This window comes from Belonocnema kinseyi, chromosome 2 (genome assembly GCF_010883055.1).
Source record: "Belonocnema kinseyi isolate 2016_QV_RU_SX_M_011 chromosome 2, B_treatae_v1, whole genome shotgun sequence".
Taxonomy (NCBI): Eukaryota; Metazoa; Arthropoda; class Insecta; order Hymenoptera; family Cynipidae; genus Belonocnema; species Belonocnema kinseyi.
The window spans coordinates 73,083,686-73,101,033 of record NC_046658.1 but is presented as its reverse complement, the minus strand read 5'-3'; the positions used below and the strand labels follow the sequence as shown (position 1 = coordinate 73,101,033).

The 17,348-nt window shown below is 31.1% G+C and overlaps 2 protein-coding genes across 2 annotated transcripts in view; one reads left to right on the top strand and one right to left on the bottom strand.

Moving 5' to 3' along the window:
• LOC117166834 (flotillin-2) overlaps nt 1-17,348 on the bottom strand; it is a 342,246-nt gene that overhangs the window by 309,298 nt on the left and 15,600 nt on the right. The window lies entirely within an intron of this gene.
• LOC117166827 (glucose dehydrogenase [FAD, quinone]-like) lies at nt 8,096-11,721 on the top strand. The gene is made up of 2 exons (XM_033351158.1): nt 8,096-10,703; nt 11,475-11,721. The coding sequence occupies exons 1-2, from the start codon at nt 8,949-8,951 to the stop codon at nt 11,628-11,630; spliced, it is 1,911 nt and encodes a 636-aa protein (XP_033207049.1). The 5' UTR covers nt 8,096-8,948; the 3' UTR covers nt 11,631-11,721.

Here is a 17,348-nt window from a genome sequence, read left to right as displayed (position 1 = left end):
TTTCTGTAGGTTCTCAATTTTGATTCGCGTTTGTTTTGCTTTCTTGGGTCTCTTTTTTCTCCAGCCCCGACCTAAGTTAATTTTTGAGATCAGAAGGTAATGATCAGTATTGCATTCAGGACACCTCATGACCCTTGTATCTTTAACTAACTCTCTAAGTCTTTCATCCGCAACAACAAAGTCAATTATACTGCGGCTATTTCCTTTAGACCAGGTGCACATGTGGATCATTTTATGCCTAAACCAAGTATTTGTAATAAACAGACCCCTTTCTAAGCATAGACCAACTAATTTATCTCCGTTATAGTTTGTTCTTGGATCCCCAAGATTACCTAATACTCTTTCTGTATCCTGATTTTGGATGCCCACCCAACCGTTCATATCTCCTAGTAGAATTACTCTTTCCATTAGATTCCTAAAAATCAGGTCGGGACTATCTGAAATTCAGGGAGGCACAGCCTGAAATTCAGGTATGCTCGTTCTTGAATTGCGTTTGTAATATACTGAAAGAACGCTCACATTTGCGAAGTAGAAAGTTTTTAAATAATTAAATTATTTTGCTGGATTTATCAATCCAAATATTGGCTGACAACTGGAACTGATTTTTCTGAAGCACTTTTTTAAATCCGTGAAACTAAAACTCCACGAATAATGGAAACATACTATCGGCGAGAAAATTCGAGTCCTCTGGCTTTGACGTTGAATAAGTATGTGAAGAAAAAATGGTAGGTTAATGAAAGAGGTATCATTTTAAAGGTACAAATGTTGTACGTTAATGAGCCGAAAAGTAATATTCCAAAAAATTATTTGTAGCTTACAGATCTGAAAATACGATGAAAAGTTAGGAAATTTGATAGGTTTTAAAAACAGTGAACTTTGAAGCATAGTTTTTTATTGAAAAAATAACAGGAAAAATCTGAAAAATGCATGGTGGTACATTAAACATTTCTGAACAGATTGTTGTCGAAAAATTTTCAAAATATAAATACTTGTTCGTTTTTTGTGAATAAATATGCAACCGCACTATCTTCACTTCTAATGAAGATAATGAAGTGATTTAAATTGGAAGTAGTTACACTGTTAAAAATAATATTAAATTTAATATACCCATGTGTATTAAAATTTATATATCAAGCACATGAAAACGCCATTAAAGGCGACTATATTAAATTTCATATACATTCATGTTAATCACTTACAAGAAAAATCAGATAATTCCATTTTTCACAAATCCAAAATAAGTTTAGCAGTAATTTTAGATGGTAAATAATAAAACATGGTACGTTCTTCCTATTAATCAGAAATAAAATTGGATTTCAAGTCGAAAGGTTGAACGAAGCAAATAAATAACAGACCTAACCTACAACTAATTGTCTTCTCCTTAAATTTTGACCATTCAGAGCGAAATTAGGAAAAAGTTTTACCTGTACATTGCACTTTCATAATAAATAACAATTCAGTCAACGAATTCTAGATTATTAATTTAATCGAGAATACTTGACACGATTTAAAGAAATTAAAGCACGTTGAGTTTTTACGCACATTGCTATACTGAAGGTATATTAAATTTAATACATATGTATATTAAATTCACTGCACCAATGTATGTTACATTTCAGTAGCGGCAGTGCGTATTTGCTTCACACGCATGTATATTAAACCTCGTACAGATTTTTCTAACAGTGTAATTGAACTATCTGTAATAATTTACAATTTGAAGGAAGGATGTGCTTCTTGTTGTCTTCGTACGAATTGCGATATTTGAAGTCAGTTTTTTATGCAGGAAAGCAAGCCAACAAGAAGCAAATACTTCCTTCGAATTGTAAACTATTACAGATAGTTCAACTAACTACCTCCAATTTAAATCACTTCATTATCTTCATTAGAAGTGAAGATAGTGCGCTCGCATATTTATTCATAAAAAACAAACAACTATTTATATTTTGCAAATTTTTCGACGGTAATCTGTTCAGAAATGTTTAATGTACCCCCATGAATTTTTCAGATTTTCCTATTATTTTTTCTATAAAAAACTATGCTTCAAAGTTCACTGTTTTTAAAAGCTATCAATTTTCCTTACTTTTCATCCGATTTTCAAATTTGTAAGCTACAAATAATTTTTTGGAATATTACTTTTCTGCTAATTAACGTGCAACATTTGCACCTTTGAAATGAGACCTTTTTCATTAACCTACCATTTTTTCTTCACATACTTATTCCACATCAAAGCCAGAGAACTCAAATTTTCTCGCCGATAGTAGTATTATAGCCGACAATGGTCATAACGCGACATGGAGTATTGGAGTAGGACGCAACTAAAATATATGGCCACGAGCTGTATAGTAGCGTAAACGTTATGTAACAGCATGTAAGGTAGTACGAACCTGAAATTCAGGAATTTATATTCCTTTATTTTAGGTAAAGAAAGCCTTACAGGTCCTTTCAGGTTACCTTCAACTTACTTTCAAAACTGCATATTGAAGTTTAGGAGCATACTTTACTTTATTCCAGTAGAAAAATGCTGATTTCTGATTCAAGACAAGTCAGTGCTTTATTCTAGATAGTTTGCACACTTCAATTCAGTTACTTCCTTAATTCAAGTCAAATCTGAGATTAAGTCGAATATAACTTTAAGTATTTACTTTTACTGTCCATTAACTGCTAAAGTAATTTTGACAAGTCCAAATGACAAGGTTCCATCTCGTAGCAATCAAATGAAAGGTTACTAATACGTGGAGAGAAAATGAGAAACTGCTAATTGATAGGCCTTTTACAAGACCCTCCCTGCCTTCTGTAACAAACCGTAACACCCCCCACCTCCCTTATTGTACGTACCTTAAGGTTTCCAGAAATAATAAGATATGGGACTTGAAACTAATAGAAACTTTTTGTACATGAAAAATATATTTTTGAAATATTCTGATTTTTCCCTGACAAATTTTACATTTTCCCTATCCATTAACATTCAAATAACAGCATTTTATTCTTGTAATATTTTTGACATAGGATCTTTTATAAACGGAATATAACAATATTTCAAATACAAATTTAAAATTTTCAAATTTATTAATTTATTTTAAACAAAAAATTACTCTTCTGAGATCAAATAAGATTACTTTTAACAAAATATTTGAATTTTTAAGAGAATAATTGAATGTTCAACCTAAAAGGTGAATTGTTTACAAAAAATTGTAACAGTTGATATTTCCACAAAAAAGATGAAGTGCCATACAAAAGAAAATTGATTTTAAAACAAAGAAAACGAATTTTCAACAAATTAAGATTTTACACTGATGAAAGTAAGAAATTTTTCATTACATTTTTGAACCTTCAAGCCAAAATACGAATTTTCTGTACCATTTTTGAAGAAAATTGTTAAACTTTTAACCGAGGATACGAATTTTCCGCTAAAAATATTAATCTTCAACAGAAAAATGATTTCTTAAGAAAGTGGCTTAATCAAAGTTTTCAAACAATAGTTGAATCCTGAAGCTAAAAAAGACTAATCTTCAACCAAACAGTTGCGCCTTTATCCAAAAAAGATACAAATTCTACTCAAATATATTGAAAATATTCAGTACCCACATATGAATTTCAAGCAACAAGTAAATGTTCTAGAAAATATTTAATTTTCAACAAAACAGTTGAATTTTCAACCGGAGAAAATACATTTTTAACAAAATTGTTGACATTGAAACCAAGCTGTTTATTTGTATCCAAGAAAGATACATATTTTACTAAAATACATATGTCCCTCAAGTTCCGAACGTTCAAATGAACGAAATGAAAAAAAATAAATATTTTTTTTTTCTGAAATTTGCCTAGCAGAATTAGTTCAGCTAAACATAAAAGTGAGTATTATACGAAAAAATCTCAAAAAAAAAAAAAAATTTATGGGTAAAACACCCTAAAATGTAATGCAAATAGGGGCAACACAGAATGTGCCCAATGACCGCCTTTATAAACTTTTTTATCCAATAAAAGATAGTGTTAATTTACCTTGTTATAGCACAAGTTTTTTCAGGGGGGTAAGAGCCGCCGGAAAGAATATTTAAAACCACCTCTAGTGTATCAAAATCAGAAAATCGTCAAAATGAACGCCTTTATACAGTTTTTTTTCGAGTTAAAAATACTTTTGATTTACCTTGTTATAGAACAAGTTTTTTTAGGAGGGTAAGAGCCGCCGGAAAGATTATTTAAAACCACCCCTAGTGTATGAAAATCAGAGAATCGTCGAAATGACCGCCTTTATACAGTTTTTTGTCGAGTTAAAAATACTGTATAAAGGCGTTCATTTTGACGATTTTCTGATTTTGATACACTAGGGGTGGTTTTAAATATTCTTTCCGGCGGTTCTTATCCCCCTGAAAAAACTTGTGCTATAACAAGGTAAATTAAAAGTATTTTTAACTCGAAAAAAAACTGTATAAAGGTGGTCATTTCGACGATTCTCTGATTTTCAAAACACTAGGGGTGGTTTTAAATATTCTTTCCGGCGGGTCTTACCCCTCTGAAAAAACCTGCTCTATAACAAGGTAAATTAAAAGTATTTTTAACTCGAAAAAAACTGTATAAAGGCGTTCATTTTGACGATTTTCTGATTTTGATACACTAGAGGTGGTTTTAAATATTCTTTCCGGCGGCTCTTACCCCCCTGAAAAAACTTTTGCTATAACAAGGAAAAATTAACACTATATTTTATTGGGTAAAGAAGTGTATAAAGGCGGTCATTCGGCACATTATGTGTTGCCCCTATCTGCATTACATTTTGGGTGTTTTACCCATAAAAAAATTTTTTTTGAGATTTTTTCGTATAACACTCACTTTTATGCTTAGCTGAACTAATTCCGCTAGGCTAATTTCAGAAAAAAAATATTTTTTTTTCATTTCGTTCATTTGAACGATCGGAACTTCAGGTACATAAAATACATACATTTTTTAATTAAAAAGACAAATTTTTAAAAAAGTTGAATTTTCATGCAAAAAATATTTCAGTTTGACTTTTCGAAATCAAAATATGAGTTTTAAATACGAAGTAAGTTTTCTGCGAAGATACTTGAATTTTCAATGCGAAAAGACGAATTTTCAAATAAATAATAAAATCATAACTAAACAGTTCATCTTTCAGAGAAAACAACTGCAAAAAAGTAATTATAAACATAAATACATAACTTTTTTTTTAATTCCCTAATTTTTCCCTGACTAACTTTTCATTTACCCCGACCATTAACATTTAAAGACCAAAATGCAAGCTGCCATTCCGGTTCCCCGCCAAAATCAAAATCGCTACATTGATATCGAATTATATAAATAACTTACATGATATAGATTATTTATTTTTAAATTATACTAATGCATTGTTATCAAAACATAAATTATAAATAAAATTACGTGATATAATATATCAAATATTTAAATTCGACTATATGATTCTTTAACCCACACATTTGCCAAAAAGTAGCTCTTGCAAAAATTATGATGGCAAACGAAATTTTACTTAGTTCATAAATAGGCGTGCGCTAAAATTATTTTCATAAGATTTTTAAAATAAATATTAACAAATAATATAATAATGATAGACTATAGGTCAAAAATTAATACAATAATTTTTCAAGAGTTTATTACGATAGCTATTTATATTTCACACCATACGTCCTTCTTATTTGCGTGGGTTAATGTGCGTCCTTCTGTAGAAAAATGGGTTCCTAACCTTACTTTCTTCTGGATCTCATTTCGCTTTAATATATCAAAAAAAAGCTCATAGGCAATTTAATTACTGCAATTTAAGTACTGCAGCAGACCATTTTTCTTATATTCTAAACTTAATTTTAATTAAACTATACGACATGCTTATCGCACTGCTTCCAGCGAACTGTCTAGGAACCAGAATGGCGGTTGCATATTCCTGTCTAATATAGTACCCGAATGTCGCTTTGCCTTTCAGATAGTAAAGACATTTCTTTCATTATTGTTGGCAATTGGGAAAGTATACGATATGGACAATCAATCAAGAAGAAATATATTGTGCAGTTATTAAGGATTTGTTGCATTTTTCTGACAGTTGGTGGTGACCATTCATTTTTGCAGCTTGAAAGGTGACGTAAGAGAAAGCCACAAGGAGAAAATAAAAATTATCCAAGCTGTGATCCTGCTTAGAAATTCCTTCAACTTCTTTACTATCATTTAAAATCTTTAGAAGTTTCTGGAAGTTGACTAAAAGTTATTCAAATCTCTTAAAATCCTTTAAATTTTCTTAAATTTCTTTTAATCTCTTGAAAACTCTTAAAATCATTGAATTTTTTACAAATCCCTTGAAATCTGTTCAAATAACTTTTATAAACTTAAATGGACTGATTTTGAAGCAACAATGAACTCGAAGTAAATTTTTATTAATTTATAAAATAAAACTTATTGCTGCATACATTAATTAAAGTTTATTTCAGCTTAAAATGCATTGAAACTTACATAAAATAGTGAAATAATTGTTTTTTTTAAACGTTGTTGACAAAACTGTGCTTACTGTATTAAATTATTGTTTTAAACTTCACAAAACAATCTTCAAAACACTCTTATGCAAAAATTAAACTACATCTTCAAAATTGTACCTACTCTTTCTAGTTACAGTTTTCGGCACCAGGTGGCGAAATGCTCGACCACCATTTCCATTAGAAATTCCCTGACGTTTGCCAGATGTCTTTTCTTAATCCCTGACTTTTCCCTGACCAATAAAATTCCCTGTCTTTAAACAAAAAAATTTGTGGGTTAGGTTCATTTTTCACTCACCAGGTTTCTTTGGCGCGTGAAGTTAAATTCATATTGAATTTATGTACAATTAGTTGAAGTTATTTGTTTCATTTGCGAATTCTCAAAAATCACGTACATGAATGAAAGATTCCCGCTCCCCTACCATAACAAAACGTAACAAAGTCTATCGATCCCTCTCCCCGCCAACAACTACCAATATATCATTTTTATTACACGGAGAAAAAGATACCGCACAATGATAAAACAGAAAAAAATAAAGTTAAATTTTGTTGCTGTCGTCTACTACAGCGTCCTAAGCAGCAATGGAAAAAAGGCAGAGTATGAGTGAGTTCGAGCTGTAAATCGGAACACCAGATTTAAAACAATCACAGAAAAAAGTAAAAATTTACTGCAAGTAAGACCTGCAACGGTTAATGATTAAACATATTTCGGCGAAAGTTTCACTGAGGTTAGGAAAATAATTTTGAACTCGCCGACTGCATCGCGCTCAAGTGACCAAATTTCGGTAAAACGTGTAGAATCAACAACAGAAAACACACAACAAATTTTTACTTACTGATATATCTCCTCCGAAATAAATTGCATTATTGTAGACGAATTAGAACTTACTTAATACCATTTAGCAAAAGCGCAAAATGCAACTGACAGATGGGAATCTGCATTTCTTTCAAATTTAATGAAGTTAAACGACGATGGATACCACTGGCATCGTAATTGTCGCTACATCTCGAATAAAAATGGAGTGATTATAAGATGAAAGATTATCCAGGCAAGGTTAAAAATCGAAAATTATCTTCGATTCATGTAAAGTTTATCTGGCAAGGTTAATTTTTGTTCCGGTGAATTCTTCACCTGAAATTGATGTAAACTTGATCTTTAATTTTTTCTGTGATCGCTTGCTGACTACTCGAACACTCGCGAGATCACAAAACAAAAAATACAATGTGATAGCGTAATAAACTTATATTCTTACGTTATAGATTGTACAATTATGCGGTATATAATGTAAAAACTTGCAATGTACGATATCACGATTTTGCGCTATTATAATGCGATAATTGCGATATATAGTGGAGGAATTACGGTATTTATTTTAATTCATGCGATATAGTTTTTTCAGTGTATACATTTAATATATTTTCTAATAATTCCATTATGATTTCAGGTAATTGGTATCAAAGGTTTGAGAGTGGTCGATGCTTCCATATTGCCAGAAATAATTACTGGTCATACAAACATCCCCGTAATCATGATTGCGGAGAAAGCAGCTGATATGGTGAAGGAAGACTGGGGCTATCCAATTGAAGTTGATTGACATTCTAAAGTGTAGAACGTTATTTAAAGAATCGGTGATTGATTTAAATGCTCATAGACATTGATCAATTTTGTACAGTATTTAATTTTAGTTTCAGTACTTTAGTTTTAGTATTTTATTAAATATAGAAATTGATTTTCGAGCTGTAATTCAAGGAAGTGTAAAAGTCTGAAAGGATGCATGTATGTGCAGAAGTTTATAATATGTCATTGAATGACTTGATATCAATTTTAAAGAAAATTCAGCTGTGAATTTTCTGGTAAAAATTTGGTTTCTTATTTAAGAAAAAATCGTAAATTATGACTGCTAAAAATGAATTAAAGAAAAATTATGCCTTAAAAAGATTGTGTTGACTTAAAATTACAACATTGTATTTTTTTAATTCTGACTGAAACAATGTTGCCTATCATTATATTGTATTTTCTTCGGATATTTCTTTTACAATATTCTTTCCCGGAAAATCTCTGGTAGATATAAAAAAAGGTAACAAATAATTCAAACATGTGTAAAGCTCATGTTCTCTCTCTATTTTCTCACAGAAAAGATCAAACGAGTTTTGAATTATGAAAACATCTTCGGTTTATGGAAGAAAATAAAGTACCTCATAAAAATTCAATTGAATCAAAATTAGAATCAGACTACAGGCAAATACTTTACTAGCCTTCTCGTCCTTCTTCAAACATGTTCCTCAAAAAACGAATGCTACGCAAGTCGTTCGGCTTAGGGCAAGGGACTTTACTTTTTTTTAGAAGTAAACCAGTTCTGAATTTAAAAGAAACAAGCTGGTTCACATAACCGAGGATGAGCTTCAACTTGGTTGTCCTTAGACTTATATCTCGTACTTCGACTTGAAGGAAAGTGAATAGTGATGGAATCTACGATACCCACTGTCGTGAAACTAATTTTGTTAATTGCTTTCTGTGAAGTTCAATCCTCCCAAAGAGATCCCAGATTCTTTGACTTATGGAATCTGAAATTTAATTTTCTGAAATTTCTTCACGAGGGTGATCAGTTCGCGTCCATGGAATTTTTAGATACAACTCCGGAGCAAAATTCCGAATATGATTTCATCGTTGTTGGTGCTGGAAGTGCAGGTGCGACTTTAGCATCCAGATTAAGTGAAATAGAAGACAATACAGTGCTGCTAATAGAAGCAGGAAGATCTGAGAATTTAGCAATGGACATTCCTATACTACCGCACGTCCTGCAATTCAGCAACGACATTAATTGGAAACATCGAACAGAGTCTTCGAACAAATCTTGTCTGGGGATGACTGACCACAGATGCAATTGGCCTCGAGGCAAGGTTATGGGAGGTACAAGTGTCATAAATTATATGATTGCTACGAGAGGACATCCTAGCGACTTTGACAGTTGGGCAAGAATGGGAAACAAGGGTTGGTCTTATGAAGACGTGCTTCCTTATTTCAAGAAACTAGAAAATATGAAAATCCCAGAATTAAGAATGGACAGAAGCGTTCATAGCACCAAAGGTCCTCTCAACATCGAATATCCACGATATCGAAGTCCACTGGCCAAAGAGTTTTTGGGAGCTGGGTTAGAGATGGGCTACAATCTAGTTGATTATAATTCAAATCAAACATTGGGATTTGCTTACATTCAGGGAACAACTAAGAATGGAGAGAGGATGAGTACCAACAGAGCTTATCTCCACCCTATACGTGACAGAAGGAATCTTGTCCTTACGAGGAATAGTTTAGTGGAAAAGGTTTTGATCGATCCAGTATCTAGAAGAGCCCATGGTGTTGAGTTTACCAAATATGGTAGAAGACTCCATATTCGTGCTAGAAAGGAAGTAATCCTTTGTGCTGGTGCCATTGGATCCCCTCAAATATTGATGCTGTCTGGAATTGGACCAAAGAGTCATCTTCAAGACTTTGGGATCAAAGTAATCAAAAATGCTCCAGTTGGAGAGAATCTGATGGATCACGTCCCTTATGGGGGTTTAATTTTTCTCGTCAATCAATCTACTCCATTTCTATTGAGCAAACTGTTTAATCCAGCGTTTCCTTACATGCAGGATTATCTTAGCAAACGAAATGGCCCGTTTACAAGTTTCGGTGGTGCTGAAGCCATTGCTTTTATTGACGTTGATCGACCTGGAAACTCTAGAAGTCAACCAAATGTAGAGCTTTGCTTCGCTGGTCTCAGCTTACTAGCTGATCCTAATGCTTATAAACTTTATGGTTTGTCTGAAGAATTTTTTCAAAGAATGTATAAAGATTTTATTAATCAGCCTGCCTGGACGATATTTCCAATAGTGTTGAAGCCCAAAAGTAGGGGAAGGATTCTTTTAAAAAATAGACAGGCAGGAAGTGAGCCGAGGCTTATATCAAATTATTTCGAAGATCCAGAAGATATGAGGCTGATGATAAAGGCAATTAGGACTGCTATTGCTATCAGCAAATCGAAAGGAATGAAGAAGTTTGGATCTATATTACATAATGTACCAATTCTCGGATGCGAAATTTACGAGTATGATTCTGATCAGTACTGGGAATGTGCTGTGAGGACATTTCCTTATACACTCTACCACTATTCGGGAACTTGCAAGATGGGACCAGAATGGGATTCGACAGCAGTTGTTAATCCGAGATTACAAGTACTAATTTTCACAATTTTTATTCAACTTTAGTTTGGCCAATTACAAATTACAATTGAATAATATAATAATCCATTCTCAGATTTTATTTTTTAATCGATTTTTAAATGAGAGTTTTAAAGATCCGATTATTAAATTTAAATTCTTGGGTATAGTTAAGAGGTTGCAAAACAAAATGCTTGAAATAAACTATTTGACCCTCGCGCATTGGGATCGAAGTCTCAATTTTTTTTCTTCATTTTCTATGGTCCAAAAAATGATGAATTTGCTTTATTCTATGGTTTTTAAGTAAAAAATAATATACAATTAATTTTTTTTTAATTTGTTGAGGTTAAAGTTTTTTGAAAATGTTCAAAAAACCTACATTTTTGGCTATGATCAATTGCAAATTTTTTCAAAATGAAAATCTGTTTATATAATTTGTTATTATTTTTCACTAACAAAAATTCTACTTACAAACAATTTGTCATAACTTTCTAGACCATAGAAAGTTTGTCAAAAAAAAAAGGTCAAAAATTGAAACTTCGAATACGATGCGCGAGGGTTAAATATTAATTGATTTCAATTTTTTTCGATTTAACTTCCCCCAAGTCAAATTTTCGCACTACGTCGTTTCTAATTACGAAAATTCTGGTTGGTCCATCAACCCTAATGTGATCCTGCACCTCATTCTGTCATTAAACTTATAGAATACTATGAAACTATTTAAAAAATTAATTGAATAAATTTTAATACTTGAAATATTACAAAAACATCAATTTTACATTATAGGTGATTGGCGTTAAGAGTTTAAGAGTAGTGGATGCTTCAATAATGCCGGAAGTTACGTCGGGACACACAAATCTTCCTGCAATTATGATTGCTGAAAAAGCAGCTGATTTGGTGAAAGAAGACTGGAACTACCCAATTGGAACTCCTTATCGTTAGTCAGTGTAATTTTAGCGTCGAAATATTTCAAAATTTCACGGAGAAAAATGGATGTTTAAATGTAGATGTTCAAACCCGGACTGAAAAATTATTTATAGTTTATACATAGTGTGAAGTTTTATATATAATATTCATTTGTTTTATACAAAAAATATATAAAACAAATGAATATTATATATAATACTTCACACTATATATAAACTATATATAATATTTTCGTCTGGGAAGGATAAGATTGTAGCACCTAACATGCAGATATTCATGGCAAACATTTACTATCTTTTTAAGATGTTAGGCGTAAAAATATTTGTATGTTAAACTAAAGCACATTCAGATGTTAAAACCGTCCGAGCGTATGCGCATCGCGCATTGGAATTTCACGAATATATTTGACGGCTATATATTTTTAATATTGCAATTATGAAATATTACAATTTTGGAACATTTCTAAAGAATAAAAATTAGCTATCCTCAAATAAAATTGGATAACGATCTTTTTTCTGCCTAAAGGAGGCAACACTGACCTTAAGTTTCAGGTTTATTGGCTTAACAAATTTGACAAAATGTTTATAAATTTAAAACAAAATTTTAGTTTAACTACCTTAAAATAAGTCTTTGTTAATACCTAATAAATTTCCATGAGAACAATATCTAAGGTGTTACTAACATTTTTTATAAAAACTGAATTATGAAATAAAATAATGCCTTGTTTAAATTTCGTGTCTAGTTTTACCCAAAAAGATCATCTGAAAAAATTAGGACATAAAATGTAAAAAAGATTTCAAACATTCATAAGAGAAAACTTTTGTTCATATGACAGCTGACATTTTGTGAGTTAAGGCGGAAGGGTTAAGTCAGCTATGGCAGGTCAGCAATTATAGCGAAACACATTATGTAAAAGGCTTCTGATGTTTCGAAAACGCGTCTGCAGTTTTTATAAGATTGCTATTCTATTGTCTACTCTAAATTGAAATAATCCATTATGTATAAATAGAATATAATAAGTAGGTCATCATTTTTCATTAAGCACTAGACCAGAATGAAAGTTGAAAATAAAATATTGAGGAATCAAAATGAAAACCACAAATTAAATCATAAAAATCGAAAATTTTGAGTTTTCTTAAAAAACATTGTCAAGAAACTTTTCATTTTAAAAATATACTCTGTTGGTAAATAGTATACAAAGCATTAACTTTCACCACTAGATGTCTCCGAAAGTCGACATTATGGCGAGCAATCCATTTTAAACAGTCAACTTTATATTTATTCAAGAGTAACATTTGGTGAACCCCTGGACTAAACTGAAAAAGGAAATCAACTAGGGGAATTTTTTTAATCGGTCCAAAAAAGTCTATAAATTGATAAATGTAAAATAAAGGCTGAGTAAAACGTACCATAAAAAAAGTTTATTTAAAACTATAGGTAATTATTATTTTTAATTTTATTTATGAAATAAATACTTCTCCGGAAGAGCAAGATTTATTTATTTTAAAGTGTTCTCAGTCTTTTTCGACGATTCCACTATATTAGGTTTACTTAGTTTGCTTAAACTTTTTTAACATTTTATAAATATCATAGTAAAAAACTAAAATGAGCTAGAGTTATTGAGACTTATTTAAAATTTCTTTGAAGTATAAAACACCTTTACGCCAATTTACCACTTTCTTTTCTGCATCTTGCAAATCGAAAAATATTCCAGACTGATTTCAAGTGAAAGTTAAAAAGGTTAAAGAATTACGATAGAGAAGCTATTTAAATCTAAAGAAAGCACTTTGAATAAAATTACTTTTCCTTCTTGAATCAATAAAACGTAACAAAAGGATATTCCTTGATATTACGAAGTATATGAATATTGGTAGTTTATAGTATATTATAAATAATGGTATTGCCTAATGTCAAATTTATTGATCAATAAAATGTAAAAGAAAGTGAAATAAGTCGTTTCATCCAAAAGTGTTATTGTATAGGTTTGGATTTAATCATTTTTTAATCAAATAGTTAAATAATTAATTAATTATGGGCTATTGTACATCAGAAGTGTCATAAACGTTTATGGGTCACTTTCTCCAGAAAAAGCGGCATATTTACACCTTATTTTCTATATTTATGCAAATTTTAATCTAAATCGGACGATTGGTTTTGATTGTTGGCGCATGTTAAAAATAGTACATTTTTTACAAGTACAAATTTAACTCCATAATATGTGCATTGATCACTCTCCTGAAAAAGGGCTCATGTATGCCATATTTACTATATTTATGCAAAGTTTTATTAAAATCGATTGATTGCTTTCGGCTGTCGGTGCGTATGTGTGTGTTAAAAATAGTAACTTTTTCGATTAATTCAAATTTAACTTCATAATATGTTTATGGGCCACTTTCTCCTGGAGAAAGAGCATACGTATATCTTATTCACTATATTTATGCAATGTTTCATCCAAATCGATCAATTAGTTTTGGTTGCAGGTGCTTCTGCGTACATGCATGTTAAAAGTCGTTAGAAAATGACTAAAAAATGAAAAACTTTAATCATAAATTAATAAATTTCTTTTAACTGAATCCATTTTAAATCAGGCAGGTTCTACACTTGAAGTCGCAGAATCTCTCATCGGGGATAATATATGTTGTTTTTCTTTAGAGGAAAATTAGAATAAACGTGTTTTTGCAATTTGTGAAAACAAATTTCACGAAGTTATGCCTGTTTGAATTTTTTCTTTGTTTTTCAAAAAAATTCCAATTTTCTTTTTAAATTATATTGCTTTTGACGCTTTTGAGATATTTAAGATTTCTTTTCACATTCTGGTAGAGTTTATCGCCTTCTTTTAAAATCCACAAGGAAATGTTCAAAATTAACAAAATGGCGTCGGTTTATCTGAAAATACTAAAAGTAGATTTTCTCAAAAACCCCACACTTATATTTTTTGTCAATTTTTTGTTGAATTTGTACTATCACAAGGAAAATATCTCTTGAGTTTTATGCGAGATAAATAACTTTGTAGCCAGGAGAATTTTTTGAATAAAATCGAAGTTTCGTAGACCAGGACTCTGATAGAAGAGGGACCGATTTACTATTTCCTAGAACTGCTGGTCGATGCAGTTTCTCAGCCCGCGCAGTGTCAACAATCCCTCGCCACCAGTAGGGGAGCGATAAAAGCTGGCAGTACCCGCAGTGTTTCCGTTTCTAGACACCGATTTACAAACAAGCCCAGTGCGAGGCAACCCCCGAAATTGTTGTTATGTCGGAGTTCTGGTACATTTTTCTTCCTTACAACAACATGTACGAAAAAATATTAAAAAATTAATTTGCACAATTAAAAAAGTTCTATAAAAAACACTTCTTTACTAATTAAGGATATCTTTTATCTTGTGCCATTTCCGAGAAGAATAACAAAATTCAATATTTATAATGAAAAAAATCCTCTTGACCACAAAAATGGCTTAGCCCACATAAAACTGATAGAATATCTTTTTTACATAAACAGATATTTGTAAAAAAATATGGGGTGCTCCCCTTTTCACATAAATGGTTTATATACGTTTTTAGCCCTTCAACTTGTTTTTTTTCAAATGTCATATATAAATGAACAATTGCAATTCAAAACTGTCACACAACAAGTGAGTCCTGATTTTGACACTGTACACAGAAAAGAAATTTATAATATAGTTAATAACAGATTTGTATAATGAAAAAAACTGGCTGCTCCACTGCTACTACAGGTTTCCAAAAGAAATTTTATTTTTATTGCAAATAGTACAAGCTATCATAAAGTATCAAAGAAATTTTTGTTAGCACTTTTCTAACTGTGTGCACATTCTTTTCTTAACACTTTTTCGTATCTGTTGTAAGCAAGAAAAATACGAAAATTCGATTTGATGAAAAAAATCTATTGGCCACAGGCGCAAGATATTTTCCTTATGGTAATACAAACTCAACAAAAAATGGAAAAAAATATAAGTGCGGGTTTTTGAGAAAATCGACTTTTAGTATTTTTAGATAAACCACCGCCGTTTTATTAATTTTAACATTTTCTCGCGGCTTTTGAAAGAAGGCGATAAACTCTACTAGAATATCGAAAGAAATCCTAATCAGTTTGAGCGCGCGGGCACGCTCACGCACTTCGCGCTCGTTTTCCTACGTGTAATGCATACACTTTTAACTACATTTTTTTTAATATCATAAATATTAGAACTTAAATCACAAACTGTGATTAAACTTCTAAGGAATTACAGCCATAAATTGTAGCTAACCATTTTTTCCATTTGTTTTTAAAAAAGGTTCTCAAAGCACCTACGGCTTTGACGATTACATTCCCATTACGACACTCGCTCTTCGCGCTCGATGTTTTTGGTCCAATTGAAAAACATTATCAAGATAATTTGTCAATCTTGTTCAAATCTACTAAAAACAACGATTTTAACTTACGGATCTCTTTTTAAAAAATTGCTTATTTTTGAAAATGATGCAACTGTTTGAACTGTTGTCTAATTAAGGATTTTCATGAGAGTATTTTCGAAGTACATATATTTTATATCTAGTGGAAACTTAGATTGATATTTCTTCAACTATTAAAAAAAACTTTTTTCCTTTTCTAAAACTCATAAATTTTTTCTCAAATTTTGAAAAAACTCGAACTCTTTAAATTTCGATCTAATCGAAAAATTCAACAAAGATCATTTCTAAATATCTTTGATATCTATAGTGACAAAAATTTGACAAAAATTTCTAAAATTAAAAAAAAATTCAAATTTTAAAAATGCTCTAAATTTTTTAATTTTGGTTGGAAATATCTGGTTAACAAACTTAACCCTCATTTTGGGACACTTAAGAAGTGTTTTAAAGGCTGACACGATTGAATAATTCCTTCAAAACTTAGCGTCGCTACAACATTCACGTAACCATACATACAGACAGACAGACACCGACAAAATTTTATGATTTACGGTATCTGTGAGTGCCGAAACTTAAAGATACTTTAAAACCCAGAGATCGAAAATTTGAACGATTACATTACACTCTCCGGAATGAGAATGTAAAAATTCAAACACGAGTAACTTCGTGACAATTTTTTTTCACAAATCGATAAAATACGTATTCGCCTAATTTTCTCTAAAAAACAACATATTTTGTCCCCGAGAGATTCTGCGAATTAAAGTGTAGAACCTGCCTGATTTAAAATGGATTCGAACTTAGAATATAATGAAATATTTCTTTAAAAAAAGTGTGAGTTCATTTGGTAATAGCATGTAAACTTTAGCTTGGTCTACATTTCAGAAATGAAGTTTTTCACTCTTTTTTTTTTTGAATGGACGAAATTCCGAATTTATTATGTATATGTAAAATCGAAAAATAAGACGTTATTATTAAAGTATTATTATCTAGGAATAGAATTATAGCCTGCAAACGATTCTTGAACGCTGGACAGTGGACATCCTGCAGATTTTAACTTTTCTTTCTTTCAGTGTTTGTATTAAAACAAGTTTTCTTTCGACAAAAATATAAAAATTTTCTTCGAGAACTATATTATCACGAAATTTTAAGCTATTAAGATTATTTTAAATTATAAATTTGCAAGCAAGCAACCAAGATTAAAAATAGAATCTCTTACCAAACCAAAACTTTGATACGAGGGTAGTTCAATAAGTCCTTAGAATGACCAACATATGGCGCGCGAATCGCTCCAAATCATCTGTTTTCAGTCAGCACCACTCCCGACTAGAT

Bases quoted from the DNA above. Each gene is read 5' to 3' on its own strand.
- LOC117166827 (XM_033351158.1), top strand. From the start codon at position 8,949: ATGGAATCTACGATACCCACTGTCGTGAAACTAATTTTGTTAATTGCT. The intron at 10,704-11,474 runs GTACTAATTTTC...TTTACATTATAG, and splicing joins TTGTTAATCCGAGATTACAA to GTGATTGGCGTTAAGAGTTT.